The sequence below is a fragment of the Echeneis naucrates genome, chromosome 15 (assembly GCF_900963305.1).
Source record: "Echeneis naucrates chromosome 15, fEcheNa1.1, whole genome shotgun sequence".
In the NCBI taxonomy this organism is placed as follows: Eukaryota; Metazoa; Chordata; class Actinopteri; order Carangiformes; family Echeneidae; genus Echeneis; species Echeneis naucrates.
Genome location: NC_042525.1, coordinates 22,163,321 through 22,180,848, shown reverse-complemented (window position 1 = coordinate 22,180,848; position 17,528 = coordinate 22,163,321). Strand labels below are relative to the sequence as shown.

Genomic DNA, 17,528 nt, shown 5'->3' with positions numbered 1-17,528 from the left:
GCCAAATCAGACAAAAAAAAAAGAAAATCTGAATGTCAGGTGATTTTGTATCGGGCCGCTTTATAGTGGCAAGGTTTCAACCTGCAGCCACGGATTTCTTTCTTGGAAGACAAAGCTTCCTCCATGTTTCAGGTATCAGCGTTATTCTACTGTCTCAGACGTAGAAAGTAAATTAGGCAAGCTGAACAGGAAGAAGAGGAGAGAAAAGTAGGATTTGTTTAGTTCACAGTTACTGTAGTACAGGAACATACAGTAGTGCCATGCGTAAACAGCAAGACGACCAGTCAGAAACACACACACACACACACACACACACACTATTCCTCTCTCTTTCAATGTACCAATCTGTCCAGTGGCGATGATGTTTTTGTACTTGGGGTGCTGATTGACAGTCAGGCAGAGGATGTCATCAGTGTGTTCCAGGTAGAAACTCTGAGTTCCTGCAGCACAAGGAGATACATACACACTTCACTTTAATTTGAATGGTCACAGATTCAATCCTTGAACCATTCCGACGTGCCATGAAGGTGCCACCATTTCTCATCCCGTCACTGGATCAGTTTAATTCAATAATTAATTAATTATTTCCAACTTTTCCTCCATAATGCTGTCATAAAGTCAGGAAGGAAAGAAGCTGGGAAAAAAGAATGATGTCAAAGGAAGATGGCATCAGGAAAAGAACTGTTGTGCTCAGGTAAGAGTGAAGAACGTTGGTGGAGACTTGCACACACAGAGAGCAGAAGGCAGTTCTTTAAAGACCTTCTGACATGCAAGAACTGAAAGACTCACAGTTTTGTCCCCTTTGTTAATATGTGATAACTAACCCCTACTGTCCTACTGTCCAATGTCACTGCTGTGTGTCTGCTTTTGTTAAATTACTCTACAATGCATATTCACTTTACTCCACAGTTTGCCCAGATGTGTAGGTTATGCTGACTATGGCTACTGATTGTTGAGCGTGTATGTTGTCATAGTTACCACTGCTCAGGCTGTGGACAATGGCGGTTGTGGCAGTGTGGTAGACGATATCAGTGCCATCGTTGAGGTAGTGCAGATTGTTCCGACAATCGTAGCCTCGGAAACCAAACACGTGATCCAAAACCAGGTCCTACAGAGGGAGGGGACAGAAGACACAGATGAATCTGAAGCTAAACTGAAATAGTAAGGGACAGACAGAGGGACAGACAGAGGGACAGACAGAGGGACAGACAGACAGACAGACAGACAGACCTCGACCAGTCTCTTCTTCTTGGACACATTGTTCTTCTGAAGCTTCTCTGGCTGTGGTGCTGCTCGACTGACCGGAGGCCTGGAGGATCAATCAAACTCTTAATCACATAATAATGAACCAGTCAGAGAGAAATACTCATTGATTCATTCATATCCCAATCTGCTGAGTTCTGGAAGACAGACAGGTGCAGGGACAAACAGACAGCATGGTCAGCCTGCAGACAGACAGGCCAAACAGGGACCAAACAGACGCAGACAGATGTTTCTTCTTCCAGCAGGTTATGATGAACTGTCAACTCCTAGAAACTGACCTCTGACTTAGAGAGGAGACAGGACTCAGCACCAAAGCAAATTTTAAACCTCAGCACAACAGATGCCACATCATGTCAGTCAGAGTGTTCGTTTGGTGTAAATGCATAGAGGATACAATCCAGTTATTTTGAGAATTAATTTCTTATATTCTTTTTGTGTATTTATACATGTTTTGTGTAAAACTCAGTTCTTGAATAAATATCGTTAGCAAATAATAGCATTACATTGATTAATTATGAATTAATAATTGTGAAACAACACATTTTCCGTATCATATCCCTATTGAGACAAAAAGAAGTTTTAGTTTTCAACCATCCTTAGGGTCAGTTATCTGATTCAACATTTATCTGGATCAGATGAATGATACATCACGTGATCATCTTTAAATGTTGTACTGAAACTGAGAAAAATGCAGATATAACCAGGCTCTTCCCCTTTATTCACGGCGATGAAATTTCTAACTTTATTTCACATGAATGAGCTCATACAGTAGCTGGAAGAAAACTGACAAGTAAATGAACCAGCTGATAACCTGCTTCACAGGTTAATATGAAGGTATTCCAGGACCGAACCCAGATTAGGGCAGACCTCCTGGGTATGTTGAACCTGCCCCGAATCCAGCAGTCGGGTTTCGTAAACCATTTCCAAATGCCAAACGTCATGCCATCTGCATTTGTTGTTAGTTTAATTTCAGTTCAACAAATTTTGAGTTTGAAAGCAACAGGTACACACTCAAGTAATGTGCAAGTTACTCTGGAGTTGTTTCAAGCAATGCCACACAATGCAACGCACAGGTTTATTGTTGACCTGAAAAATGACCTGCAAGCTAAAAAATGTGAGGTAATGCAAACAGGATTGTGATGTTAACGCATTTACACGCACAGACTCACACAATGAAGAAGCATTTCATAGACAAATAGCAACAGTCAGGTGGACAGGTGTTACCTGGATCCCCTGGACGGCAGAGGGACAAAACCAAGGTACATAGCTTTAGAAAACACACACGGACACACACACGCTCACTCAAACAAACCTCGCAGAACCAATTAGCTGCACTAGCCACATGCTCAGAAAATGCTCCCATGCTTTTGCTTCTTCCTTTTTCATTGAGGCTGTTAGACGAACATGCACAGGCAATCAGAGAAGCTGTTCTCAGTCCTGGGTCAAAACCAGACAGGGATGAGGTGAGGCAGACATACCCGCCAATTTAATCCCTGGGTGATTTATATTTATAAAATATGATAATGTTTGAAACATTACCATGAATAAACAGACAGCCACGAATGAGCAATGTAAACCTGAAGAAAGCTTAACAACTTCTGCAGTTAGAAGATGTGTCTCTGCTCTAGCATTTCTCATAAACATCTGTGGATTTTTACTTCCATAAACACTGAAGATGACAACAACATCCTCGGTAATCCAAAAATATGTTTCAAGTCTGACTTTGACTGTGTGAGTTTTGCCATTTAGTTTCAGTCGCATTTTGGTAATCTGAAATGATCTAATCTTGCCTAGTTTTAGTTGATGAAATGCCATAATGATTTTCGTCTGACAAAAGCTATGGTAGTGTAGTCAACTAAAATCTAAAAGGTTTAGTTTAAGTGGAGAGCATCATTTTAAATGTCCACTCACTGGGAGCATCTGTTGACGGTATTCAGGTTAAAATATACATGCTGGCTGGACTGAACCAGTGTCGCCCACCATGTCATGGATGCCTGAGGAACATGATGCCAGTGTTGTGACTCGAAACAAGCTTTTATTGAGGAAAATCTTAAAATCACTTAAAAAAACTTCAAATCAGACAGCTGCTCTTCTCATAAAACAAAGTTTTGATATCAGTGGCAGTGAAGACATTTTTGCAGAGAACAACTGCTGTCTTAAGTATTTAGGCCCCCTCACTTCAAAACGAGATTGGCCCTAATTGGCTGACACTCTGACTGGCTTTCTTTCCAACTTGTCTAGATTTTATTCGATGGAATTTACATCGCTTTTGATCACATTTTCTTCCAGCTACTGATCCTCTTCGTCCTGCACATGAAGGAAACCCCTTGTTGCCATCTGTAACCTCAGTGTAATTACAGTACAAAGCAAACACTGATCACTAACTGATCATAAACTTCTACTATTTGCTGCTCACAGAATACGTCAACTTCTGTCTTCCATTAAACCAGACAAAATGTCTTTCTGTTTCATTATGATTCCGATGAGACATGATACTTATCTAGGATTAAATAGCCTCAAACCAAAATGAATATTACATTTCCCATTTTGTGTACAGCATTTTCTTATGGCTATCAACTGAAACTCACAGCTCCAGATGTGGGATTATTGTATACTGAGAAGAGATGGCCACACCAGCTCTGTTGTTCCAAGACAAGTAATTACACAGTATATAAGCATATATGAATGTGCTACATGTTTCTGCTGGTCCCAGTCTGGATACATTTTGTTTCCATCATTTTTATTTAGGTTAGGGTTACCTGTAGCCCCTTACCCTGTAAATTTATTTAACATAATGTAAACTGAACAACTACTCTTCCAGTCTTACACAGAACTGCAGGTTTGATATTTGCAACCATGCATTTTCTGCCTTGGACCCAGGACTGTTAATGTTCCTGGCTTAGCATTGTACATGCACAGTCAACAAGCTGAAAGGCTCAAATGACCCCAGGCTCCTCTACTGTTCTCCAAAATCATCAAAGCATGATTATAGAAGTCAGATTCAGACCCATCTTAGACAGATCAAATTTTAGCTTTCTCTCATGTTAATGTGTGAACAGTAGTCTCCTTACCTGAGAGACAAACACTGTCTCAACTGAAAAAGTGAAGCAGGGTTGTGGGGATGTTATGTGAAATTCAAGCTTGTAAATTAATCTACATCTCTAAAGCCCCATTTGCGCAGGATTTAGTTCCTCTATTCAAGCTACTCTGCTCAAACACTATGATCTTACATTGACTGGCTGCTCCTCCTAGGTTTTCTTATTGCTACACACTGATAATAGCTTTGGTGGCTATTTACACAGAGCTTTGGCCATTATAAAACGGCCTGTGAGCAGCTGGTGCTTCAGATGGACAGCTATAGTGACTCTGTATCATAAGTAGCTGAAGTAGCTGGTTGCAGTGCTAACTTCAGTGATACATATTGAAGTAAAACAAAATCACAGTGGTGTATTTTTACATGTCTGCAGACAGAAGTTGGTGAGTCAACTTCTTAAAACCAACTTCTGTCTCCAGACATGTAAAAATATGAAATGTACTTTCTTTTAGATTAGTAATGAATTATACATTAATGAAAATTTTAGCTATCTAGCAACAAAAAAACTTACATACAGCACCTTTATATGCAGGTTGATCTCTCAAGTTATTCTTGTGAATGCCTGAGTGCCCTAGCATTTTACAGCTCTGTGAGAAATTAGTTTTATGTGTCAAAAATTGAGAAAGTCAGATGTTACAAACATACAGGCCTGTTTGGGCCTCCAGGGGAGTAAGACCTGTAAGAGCTGTCATTGTGGTGCTGTAATGTCAGATATAAAGACTTATTACTACCACCTTTTAACCTGTCTTTTCATTTTCAGTCAAATTGTCCCATCCACAGCAGCTGAGCCAGCTGATCAACTCCTGCCGCAGTGTATCATGATGAAAAGACACAAGTCACTGTTTCACTGTTATGCTGAAGGAAACTAAAACATGTGATGATTCTGAATGAGTCTCTGCAGCCTCGGCTTGTCTGGTTTCTGTGTGGATTCCTTGAGCTTTATTCTGGAGGGGCATTAGAGGTAATGACATCCACAGTCCGTGGACCAGACCGAAACCAGGACTCAAATTTTTGTGTTCATCAAGACCAGATGCCTTTATGGTTTAACCCTCTATCATCTAAATCCTGTGGGAATGGAGCTTTAGCTGGGTGTATGTGGAAAACCCTGTGAGGAAGTGACAGCAGAGAACAAGTGCAGGAGAGAAACCAGGCCAAACAGATTACAATTTATACAGCAGGAGCAGGACACAGACAGCAGGAAACACTGTGAGTGAAAAGATGATGGAAGTACAGGTAAGAAAGAGGAGGAAGTGGCAAAGGAGGAAGTACAAGATGAGAAATGACCAACAATGGGAAAGGTCTTGTATAACCCAAAGACATTATTTGAACGCACTTTGTTTGCACAACAATGAAAAGAATCTGAATTTTAATGTTGCAACTCCAACTATGTGAACATAAAATACAGCTACAATATGAAAGCACAAAAGACAAAAAATATTGCGCTGAACTTCCTGTCTGAGAATTATCACAGTTAGTATCAGGTCATACTTACTTAACAATGCCCTGCCTCCAGGTGAATGCAAGTTAAAAGAAACAACACGATATTAGAGAGTTTCCACATGCAAAGGTTAGCAGGGTAGCAACACTCAGGAAGTACTGATCATAGACCAAAAGGTTGGTGTCTTTATTTTTTTAAATACTGCTCTTTTTGGAAGAGCTGAGCTTTCCTGGATCTCTTAGAGGAGGATCTGATGGGTTCTCATGGTCAGGGGCGCATTAAGTGACTTATTACATTTCCAATCAGGAAGTCAGTGAAGAGAAGAAAAATAAAAAAACAAATACAAAATGACCCAGAAGAACACTTCCTGCTCCCAAATAATGCATTTACCCCCTTTGGATGTTTCAACCTTTCATTGCTTTTAATAATGAAATCATGGTAAATATAACTTGGCTTTTTTTAAATACAATAATTAGCAAAAGATCCTCTTAAATATTAAAAAGAAAAAAGACTATTGCAAAATAATGTCAATGAATTAAATAATGAAGGTGAAGCAAATGACTGCATACATATTCACCCCCTTTAGGTCAGGATTTAGTAAATGCACCTTTGGCTGCAATCACAGCAGTCAGTGTGGATATAGCTCAGTCAGACAGGCATATCTGGACTATGCAAATTTTTTCCATTCTTACTTGCAAAACAGCTCATGATCTGTCCAGCCACTAATCCTTGATTGGATTGAGATCTGAGCTTTGACTTGGCCACTCCAAAACTTTCCCCTTGTTGTTTTTGAACCATTTTTGTGTCTTTTGCTGTATGCTTGGGGGCGTTGTTCTCCCAAATCCTACTCTTGCAGATTGAATCAGATTATCCCCCAGGATTTGGCGATATTTTTCTGCATTCATGGACCCCTCTACCTTTACAAGCCTTCAAATGGCCTGTTACTGAGAAGCAAGTGCCAGTCTTCCAAAATCAGTACTGGCACACTCAAGGATTGAAAGTCAGGCATATGACATTTCAAACAGGCATTCATTCATTCATCTTTGAACACTTATCCATTTCGGAGTCGCGGAGGTGCTGCAGCCAATCCCAGCTCACACTGATGGAGGGCAGGACAGGTCACCAGTCCATCACAGAGCCAACATACAGAGACAGACTGAGACCAACAACCATTTTAAACTATATATTATATATTATAATTATATGGGCCATGATTTCATTTATAAAAGCAACAGAAGGAGAAAATAAGCAAGTAGGGAATCCTTTTCATTGTTGCCTCTTAAACCTCATGTTGCCTTTTGTTGTTGAGTCATACACTAATGCTGAAATGATCAGCCAGCATCAGCAAACTGTCTCACTGACATGCACAAATCTATGAATGCATGAAACACGAAATCCTTTTGATTTAATCCAACACTAATGCCTAAGTGTACAGACAAACAAATCCACAGTTACTGTGACACAGAGGATACAAGGAAGTTGAAATGATATGGATGGTTTCTGAAGATTAGAGTTTAAGCGTGCACCAGTAACAAAGAACCATGCTGCTTCAATTGTCCATTCATTCATGTTTGGCCTCTACACCAGGAAGTGAAGAAAAATTTCAATCAGGAGCCTGGTCTTCATGCAAGAAGTTTTTTCTATATTTATGAATATCATGACTTTTTTCTGAAGTTTGTTCAGAGGCAAATCCATTAAACTCTGGTCTGCACAGACCTGTTCTAAATAACATATGTTAACATGCTCTGTGTCATCGCCTTAATCAGTGGCTGTAAAATTGAGGCAACCGAAGCCAAAAGTCATTCACAAAATAGTTACTAAATAATTCTAAAGATGAAAATAAATAAATAAATAAGTAGTCAACGTAGAGATTTAGCTTTCTTAATTCAGCAAAATGCATGGCCAGGTCATTCTGAATTAGCATTAGTATATTTAAGAATATTAATAAAGCAATTGTGTCTTCAGAGAAAACCTGTACTCTGACTGAAGTCAGTGACTAATGAGAGAGGTGCTTATTTGATGCGTTTTATCCTCCTACAGCAGTGAAATCACAGATGTATAGAAAAAGGGAAAGAGATGTCAGGGTTAATGTGTTTCCCGTTTTATTCTGATATGTCTGCCTTTTCTTTCCACATCTTGGTTTTAATTTCCCAATTATTTTTTTACATGGGCCTTGATTGTCTCCAGTGTTTTTCTTGGGATTCCAGTCCAGTGCTGGTGTTTTGATGAGACTTTGGTCTGACATTGAATAACCCTGCCTGATTATGACCTTGTGTCTGTGTACTGGACACGTTCTCTCAAATAAACACCCTGAACTTTCATCTGCTGTGAGTCCATTCAGTCTGTCTGATAATAGACCCTAGGTCTGTTGGCATTGCCACTGGTTGTTCGAAGAGGAGAGATGGTACTGAACTCAATGTGAAAATGCCCTTTGTCCGTGTTTTTTTTTTTTTTTTTAAGCTCAGTAAATATTTTCAGGTCTTCAATATAACATTTACTCAGTTGTTCATGTTGAACCGCTTATCCGGTTCAGGGTAACGAGGGTAGTCTCAGCAGGGAGGTGCAGCAGGTTCTGAGTCTGCCCCTCGGTCTCCACCTGGATAGACATAGCCAGAACCCCTACCCTGGGAGGCAAGCAGATGAACCACCTCATTTGGCCCCTCTTGATGCGGAGGAGGCTCTACTTTTTAGAGCAAAGGCTCTACTTTTGCCCCGCCCCATAAACTACATACCCGACACTGCAAGTCTGCAAATCAGTTATTTGCTCTCTCTAAAACTTGTTTATTTCTGCAAATTTTGATGTACAAAGAACAACAGTGTCCACAAGGGTTTATTTTTTCATATAGCAATTACATAACTTAACTATGGCACATTATCTGTTTGTCTTTAGTAAAAAAAATTAAATAAAAACTTTCCGTCAACACACGGTGCTGAAACTCTGGTCACAGGTTTTTCTTAAGCAATCTGTGTATTTGCGGGTGTAGGTATGTATACCTCTCCTCAGCAGACAGCTCCTTTAGCTGTTGATGAGGTTTAGTTCCTCTCATTTCTCTGATGCTGACAGCGTACATCTTAGTGGTGTAGTCCACAGTCTTTTCCCATGCAACGTCACTGTCGTAACCTTGAAAGACACATTCAGAAATGCTGCCTGATCCAACAGTTTGTCATTCATTCATCTTAATGAGTTTGAGAACCTCTGTGGTTTGTTTGACCTAGCTTAAAATTTGATGAATGCTCCTGTGCAAAGGCCACTAGAATTCAGGAATTGATAAATGACTGTCACGTCAGAGATAATTTGGGATTTAGAGATTTTCTGTCAAGGGACTGAAATGAATTGAAATCAGTGTTTAGATGCTGCATTTAGTGGTTGTCTTTTCAGTATGTATAACACTGTGTATTTATCTTTGACCTCAATAAGGACACTCTTACCTCCGTCCTCCTCAATATCATCGTCTGATTCTTCACTGTCCACAGGCGGCCAGCTGTTGTAAAACAAAGTCCCATCCGCCTCCCCGCTGATTCCGCCTCCCTTTTCCCTTGCCCAGATCATCAAGGCGGTGTCGCCTCCGCCCACTGTGAGCAGGGTGGAGTCGTCTTGAGCCCAGCGGACATTGGTCACTTGGGCACTGTGACCCACATAACGCTTAAAGCGTGAGTACTGACCCTGGAGGGAGAGCAGACAAACACCTGCTGATCTGTTTACCCCTGTGACACAACAAAGGTTTTGATTATTTCCACAGTATAACTGCATTCAGACTTAATGCTCTGATTCATGTGTCTATCATATAATTTTTGGTCGGAGATAAATTAAGGAATGGTACAGTCTAAAGGCTGACCTCCACTTGGTCTTTGATTATAAAGCAGGCCGATGTTCTACCTTAATACATCAAAAGTCAGAGTCCACATAGAAATCTTCAACTTCTGTATTCGTAACAGGGAGCCCTTAAATCAGCTGTCCGGAACTTTATTTACAACAAAACAGTCACCGCCCTCAGACACACCTCAAGCCTCACTCACCTGGACCCACCATCTGACCTTGAGGGATTTGGTTAAATTGAGTGTTTACCTGAAATCTTCTCTATTTTTATTGGTTCATTCCGTCAAACAACCAGGAGCCAATCAGAAAAATGGTTAAGATCCTCTCCTCTGATTGGCTGACTGGCCTGTTGTCAAAAGAGCTCCAGAGAGAAGCCTGAGAGAATATATGCAAAACTACTGTTGGAGCTATTTGTTACTTTTGTAATATTTAATTTGTTTTATAGCATTAAGTATTATTTGAGTTAATTTGAGTACTTATTAATGCTTATATTTTGAAAGCTACTGGGTCGCTGGGGCGCACTAAGTGAATCTGCATATATTGGTATGCAGGTATAATTCTTAAAACTCCAAAATGTATCTTCCTATTGATTCAATTTTACCTAACACAGGAGAAGATGAAAAACAGAGAAATCAGTTCATTACTGAATTTAGATCAGGAATGTTTTGCTCAACACCGACATGCTTACTATGCAGTCATGCATATGTGTCAGATCACATCCTAACAGTAATGTCCAGGGTTGGAAACCTACAGCATCAGAAAAAGTGAACAAAATGAATTCAGTTTGTTTCAGTTTGCATGTATAAGAAGACATGACTTCTGAATCGACTGGCATGGACTGCAGGGCGTGCAAAACGTTCGAGGACAAGAGAAAGCTAAAAGCCCAATATTTCTCATTTGTGCCACAATAGATGAAATCTGCCTTTGTAGGAGGGGCCATGTTTACACATTGGTAACCAGGAAGTGGCTCTAGCGTACTCTAACAGGGTAGCTGAACAGTTTGAGGAAACCAAAGTCGTCTCCGGTGGCAAGCAGCGTTTGGTCTCTGGTTAGAGAAGTGGCATTGACATCGGTAATGTCACTGTGCGTCGGCCAGATTCCTTCACAGCTTGGACCCAGGACACATGACCAGCTCGACCACTCTATCCGCTCCAACTACACACACACACAACATGGTGAACAAAGAATAAAATGCTTTTAAAAAGAGTTTCATTGTGAATGAACATTATACTTGATGAAGTTACACACAGTCACACTCAATCAGACCAACATGTGTTTCCTGACACATGCACGCACGCATGCACACTAACCTCAGAGTTTCTGATTGTTTGCCTTTTTCCTCTTGGAGCTTCGAAGAAAAGCTGCTCTTTGGCTCCTGTATTCACCTGCAGTAGTTTACCTGACACACACACACACACACACACACACAGAAATGAAAGGGGGAAATGTCCCCTAAAATGAAAAGTGGTATCATCCCACAGCAACTCTGTGTGGAGGGCTTGATGAAGAGAGAGAGTGTCGTGTTACCTCGATCATCCCAGTCGATGTGTGTGATGTAACTGGATGCTCCTTTACAGATCCCCACTCGCTTACTGCTCTGCACATTGTAGATGTCTATGAAGCTGTCATGTGACGCCACCGCCAGGTATTTGCCTGGTTCTGAAGCCCATGAAGGAAGTATCAGACAACAGTGAATTTGAGTGGAGCCACTTGTGTGTGTGTGTGTTTGTGTGCCTGCACGTACCTGGGGTGAAACGGATATCAGAGATGGCATCACGACGGTGATGAAAGCTCACCAAGTCTTCCAGGGTGTCTGAGTTCACCACCAGCACACCGCCGTCACTCAGTCCGACTGCTAGTGCCTTGCCATCAGGGGAGAAGGTGCAGCAGCGGCCCCCTGTAAAACACAGACACACAAGATGAGTGCAGGGCAGTAAAACAGACAGGAGGTAGAAAGCTGTCTGACCTCTCTTCAGCTTGCGAACGGCCACCATGCGGTGATTGGCCGATGTCTCCCAAAGGCGCAGGGTTTTGTCGTCGCTGACTGTGGCACAGATAGGGAGGAGGGGGTGGGGGGCCAGACCCCAAACCTCGCCCTCCATATGGCCCTGCAGAAACAGAGACACATACACAGGCGGTGAGGGAGCAGAACCTATTGTCCGCACCCTGGTACCTCCACTAAGAGTCCAGCTGAGCTGAGGCGGAACACTGCTGACTGTTGATGGTCAGTGAGCATCATCACTACTGCATTGTCATTGTGTGAGATGGACAGTTACTGTTTTGTATGTTTAGGACTCAAACAGGCAGGAAGAATGCACAGAGCCATTAAGTAAGGAGGGGCAATAATATCTTCCACTTGTCAATTATGCAACATTCAAGAGATGTCACGCTAGTATTGTGTATCCATGCTATTGTAACAACACCACATTGATGGCATCAATTTTTTTTTCTTTGTTTGCTTGTTTGCATTTCCTTCCACAGCCCTGCTGCAAAAACTGTGAACCAAAGGAAACAGTGGCCCCTGAAGAGTCCAGGGTTCTCGTGAGAGAGGAACTGGCCTTATGAGTGGACTCTATAGGTCTGTATGCAGCCTGAAGGGAAAACCAGCAGCCATTCCTCATTCACTTTTAAATGTAAAATTACAATTCTTCTATTCTATCCTATAAAGATTTATTTACCAGCTGCAGATGGATCATTGAATTAAAATCAAAAAGTCCTCTGCTATGGAAAGTTCACAGAAGGTCCCAGTTCGTCAAGATTATTCATCATTGTAGAAAACACCACCAATGTCATTCTAACTTCAGACTGCCAACAAATCCCTACCAACACACACGCGTGTGCTCATACTCACTATGCCGCTGCCACTGCACACCAACATCTAAAAGCACACAGGTGCACTCACACAGGAATCTGGACAGAAGACTGTGGACGTTGTTCTGTTGTCTCTGTGTGTGTGTCTGCATGTTTAAGTGTCTCTTGGTTCTGCAGCAGGCAGCTCTCCTCACCATGGCAACAGGTGCTACCAGACATTTAAAGAATCCTCTGTCTCTCTCTTTCTCACACCAACACTCACACACACACACACACACATTGAACACACATAATAAAGTAGATGGTTTAATTAAAAGTTATGTTCGAGGTGTTTCTGTAAAACATGACACTGAAAAGTCTGCTGTTGACCTTAAAGCTGCTGTATTTACTGGATCTGTCTGCCATATTACACGATCTTCCTCAGAAAGAGAGTTTGTCTGTTGTGATGTGATATCATGACCAGGAAATACATTAATATTACTGCTGACATCAACACAGCAATGCTGCTGCCTCAGCTGGACGAACAAAAGAGTCATAGGAAACAGAAGTTAGCCATCAGGTAAGGAGCTGACAGAAGTTGATGGGTTAGGGTTAGTGCTATTGTTGTTGCTATGGTTACCCAATGATTACCACTCTGTACCTGAGACTTAAACAATGACACACACACTCCCACTGTACCTGCACCAGCAGGGTCATGGGGCCGGTCTTATCGATCTCCAGAACTTCACCATTTTTGGTTCCCACCAGAATGTGACCATGACCCAAAGTGATGGCTCTGATGGACGGATTGTCCTCCAGCAGCAGGCCTGGACGCACACACACACAGATGAAGTCCACAGAGTAGGATAATTGCTGTCTGGTACTAATGGCGGTGTGAGTAAACACATCTCCATTCGGTGTCATTGTTGGACAGAGTAAAGGTCTCATGATGCTGGCTGTTTCATTGGGTTCCTGGTTCAAATCTCTGATACTAATGTGAACTGTTTGGATTTAGGTTCAGTCTCAGTGACTGAGTTGACTCTTCTGTTAAATGTGAGACGGACAAGCAGACCTCTCTGTGACTGATGGGAGAACACAACACAACAAAGAAACACATGAATAAATCTAGGACTCAACATTAGAAGAGACAGCGACTTAAAAACATTCATGGCTGAAGTCTGAGCTCTTTCTGCAAATGCAATGGACTGATGGCCTACGTCCATCCTGACCTCATCTGGTTCACTGATTGGTGTCTAACCTCTCTTCCTCCTCCTCCTCCTCTCTCTCCCCTTCCCCACTCCTCCCTCCTCCTGCTGTTTGCTGTCAGTACCTTTAGAGCCTGGGGACAGAGCTGTTCTCTTGATGGCGTAGGTCTTCAGACAGCGGTCAAACATGTCATCCCACAGAGCCACCACGCCATCCTTACCACCGGTCACAAAGCCCTGGAAACAAATTATTATGAAGTCCACTTTGAGGTTAGAGACAGAGAGCCACCTCTGTGGTTTCCAGGACAACATGAGGATCAGCTGCCAGTGTAAGATTCAGATTAAATGAAGAGGAACACTCCTTCACTCATACTGTCACGTGAACATATTCTCATATAACATTCTGTTTCCTGTGAAGAAAATATGAAACAAAAATGCACATGAAACACACTCTACTCCTCTCTGCTACTTCCCTTCCTCCTTTTTTCCTCCCCTCACTCACATATGCTGTCATCTTTCTATCCTCACTCAGACCCCTCAGCTATTCAGATGTGTAGATATCAGACAGGTTCCTCTGAAGACTCACAGTTGATGTCGGGTTGTAAGTGTGAGTTTATTCATACTATGTCAAAACGTCAACTCTGAGCAACAACAATAATAAAAACATCCCAAAAAGAGTGATCAGTGGACATTAGGTGATGGATGATTACTTGATTATTAACTAAATTATTTTCATTGTGTTTATTTTTCATAATTGCTATTGAACCATTAAAGCCATCATGGTAATGGTGCAGCGAGGGGGGCGGGGTGTAAATAAGACAGTTTGATAAGTTGTGTAAATATATAGTTTTCTCCTGCAGTTTCTACTTAGCCAAAATGCTTCACATTTGAATCATCCCACTAGATAACCTTCTTCTGAAAACAGCGAATTATTTTGTTTTTTTGAAGAGAACAGAAATATGAGGTTTCTGTAACTCCAGAGTCTCCTGTTGATTTTTTTCACTGGCTCATGTATCTACAAAACTCTGGTAGTCAATGAAGATGGAGAGAAAGGGAAGGGAAACAGATGGATGAGGCAACACTAACAGGGCAAAAAAAAAACAACAAAACAAAACATAAATCTACTCCAATTCTATTCACTCCTACAATTTCACGACTAACACTTGATGCAGCAGTGGAGCTGATTCAAACACACGCACACAGAGAACGTAAAGATCGAGCAGTGGGAGGAAGATCGTCTGGAGAGCCGGTCATACTGTTTAATCAAGCCTGTTTTCTGAGTCAAAACAGACACCCACATATTGCTGCTCTCTGTTCAGCTCTGTCTTTTTCTTTTTTTGTTGACATAATTACAAACATATTTTTTTATGGATACTTCCAGAATCAGTCTTATGCAAATTCAGAACCAAAGGTTCATGTGAATCATTTTCTTCATGTGTTTTAATTTATCCTATCATCATCTGCCTAGCTGTAGTGAGCACAGGTGAGCTAGGCAGTCCCCTGACCGCCACCAGGAGGATATTTGTAAAAATGATTAAGTCAGACTATAGACAGATTCTTCAGAGGGATGGATGATGCTCCTGTTGTGACCCAGCTCACTCATGCTGTGTCACAGTGACATACTTTTGTTCTATCCAAATACTCATGGTTGGGGTTATATGTACCCATATCTGTGCTCCATTCAGTAGACTTTATAGAAACCAGCCCAAAATAATAAATTATTCATGCTTAGATAGACCTCCATGTGGTCTTTGATTTTGAAATTAGGACTAGGTTCTATATGATTACAGTGAAAGTGTCAAAGGTCTCAGTCCACAGAGAAATGCTCACAGTCTGTATTCAAAAAGTGAGCCTTAAAACTAACTGTCAGGACTTCTGGGACTTTGTGATGCCACAACAAACCAGTCACTGCCCCAATTCTTGCCAACAAGCCCTGCCCACCTGGATAAACTGTGCAAGATTTGGTTTCTTTACCTCTCACTCAATAAACTGTCAGCCAATCAGAAGCAAGGATCAGTGATGAGTGTGATGAAATATTATACAAGATTTTACTGACATTAAAAAAGATCAGTCCCCTCTGCTGTGCCTTTTCCAGACCTTAATCATCTCTGTCTACGGCCATAAAACCAACAGATACAAGAAGTCAGCAGGTTACCACGGCTATGATTTACAGACAGGTAAACAGCTCCTCTTCACCTTGTCCAGGGAGAACATGGCAAAAACTGGACCATCGTGGGCTTTGACCGTTTTCAGCAGTAGTGGCTCCTTCCAGATGTAAACGTCGCCAGTGGCAGCTCCAGAAAACACCAGTGCCTCGGTGCGGCCATAGCACACAGACATCATAGTCTCTGGCCGGCCAACACTCCTGAATGCACCACGCCTAAAGGTCAGGCCACCACCTAGAAGACAGAGACAGCAGTGCTGCTCAATGTTGGACCAGGTCATTGCCATTGCTCCTAAGAGGAGGCCATGAGAAAAACAACCTCACCTAACAGATATATTATTAATTATCAGATTAGTGATGAATGTTTCATCCTTCAGAAGCTGTAGACTATTTGAATTGTGCCATTGCTTCTTATTTCAAATTTCTTGCCACAGACAAATTGGACAACTATCACCCAGTTCCCATGACTTAGAATTTCAATTAGAGCGCTTTTTTCCCCCAAACTTGCACCATTACATAATTAAAAGCAGCTGAATTAGCAGCTTCCTGTCTGCTGTGAATACATGGATGTTCAGTGTGATACTGCATAATAATTAGCTGCTGATTTCCATGCAAGTTCTGCAGTTATGAGTTATGAGTTATGAGTTTTGTGTCTTATTCCCTGTTAAATGTAAGTATGTTTTTTTTCCAAGTGGGTAATAACACCTACTGGGCATGCCAGTCACACTGGAAAGCACAAAATGAAGACATGAAAATATGTGCACATGACTCTGAAAGTGTGACTTTTGATGCTCACATCGACAGCCGTCAGTTGAGCAAACTAGAATAATTATATTAATAATATTTTCCTCACGCTACCCCTTAAGATAACCTCATGTCTCTCTCTGAAAACTCTCTACCCTGGCTAAAGGTTACAAAATTTCACCAACGTTACACACAGGAGTCATTCAAGCTCATTCAGACATTAATTGTCCCTGTTGGGACACCGTCTGCAGCATCAGCAAAAGGTCAAAAATGACGGTGGAAAAAGGAGAGAATATTGATAAAAGCTGAGTGGGTCCATGTTGAACCGAAGCCAGAGTCAAGCATCCTTCCTGCGTGTTACCTGCATGCTGCCAGAACTTGATGTGTTTGATTCCAACAGTGACCAGTTTGTCCATCAGCATGGGATTACACTTCACCACAAAGATCTTCTCCTTGTGGCCTCTGCAGAAAAACAGACACACAATTAAAATAGAATTAGGTGTGAAGGCAAAGTCATCATCTAAGTCATAAAAAATAACAGTGTGAAAGCTGTCGGAAAACATCAGAAACATAGATCCATGGTTTATAAAAGTTGTAGGCTCTGGATCTTAAACAGCCTTAAACCTGTATTCTGTCTACTGACCATCAGGGACCGACTACACTGATTGTAAAAAGTACCGTATTTTGCGGTCCATAAGGCACGCCGGGTCATAAGGTGCATGTTAAAACGGAAGCACAGTACGTACCAGTATTACAAAAACTGGCGGAGGTAAGCGTACTGTGTTCTGTTCTCTGACTGGGTTGTTGTTGTCAACGACAGCAAACACCTGAAGTTAGTGTGACTCCCAACATTTGATTATAATTGGATTATGATGTGGATTTGAAAATTGGGTCTATGCTAAAAACCTAACGTTGGCTTGATGTCTAATTATAGTAAGGTAACATTGACTAAATGTTGGATGGTGGTTGGTTCCCAGCACTACATAATTAGTTATCTAACGTTGTCTGACGTT

General features: G+C 41.5%; 1 protein-coding gene across 2 annotated transcripts in view; it reads right to left on the bottom strand.

Annotated features, from left to right (window-relative positions):
* The window catches only part of LOC115055501 (echinoderm microtubule-associated protein-like 6), a 97,377-nt gene that overhangs the window by 6,706 nt on the left and 73,143 nt on the right, over positions 1–17,528 (bottom strand). Inside the window, exons 19-34 of one of the 2 annotated variants that reach the window (XM_029521359.1) lie at positions 16,877–16,977; positions 15,804–16,006; positions 13,733–13,844; positions 13,102–13,229; positions 11,579–11,720; positions 11,357–11,509; positions 11,140–11,271; positions 10,923–11,011; positions 10,591–10,767; positions 9,225–9,459; positions 8,790–8,916; positions 5,850–5,864; positions 2,488–2,496; positions 1,231–1,309; positions 979–1,108; positions 342–440 (exon numbers count right to left, since the gene is read on the bottom strand). In XM_029521359.1, the coding sequence (XP_029377219.1) occupies positions 342–440; positions 979–1,108; positions 1,231–1,309; positions 2,488–2,496; positions 5,850–5,864; positions 8,790–8,916; positions 9,225–9,459; positions 10,591–10,767; positions 10,923–11,011; positions 11,140–11,271; positions 11,357–11,509; positions 11,579–11,720; positions 13,102–13,229; positions 13,733–13,844; positions 15,804–16,006; positions 16,877–16,977 (1,931 nt within the window). The remainder of the gene's footprint in view (positions 1–341; positions 441–978; positions 1,109–1,230; positions 1,310–2,487; positions 2,497–5,849; positions 5,865–8,789; positions 8,917–9,224; positions 9,460–10,590; positions 10,768–10,922; positions 11,012–11,139; positions 11,272–11,356; positions 11,510–11,578; positions 11,721–13,101; positions 13,230–13,732; positions 13,845–15,803; positions 16,007–16,876; positions 16,978–17,528) is intronic. The other variant, XM_029521360.1, reaches the window with a different exon arrangement.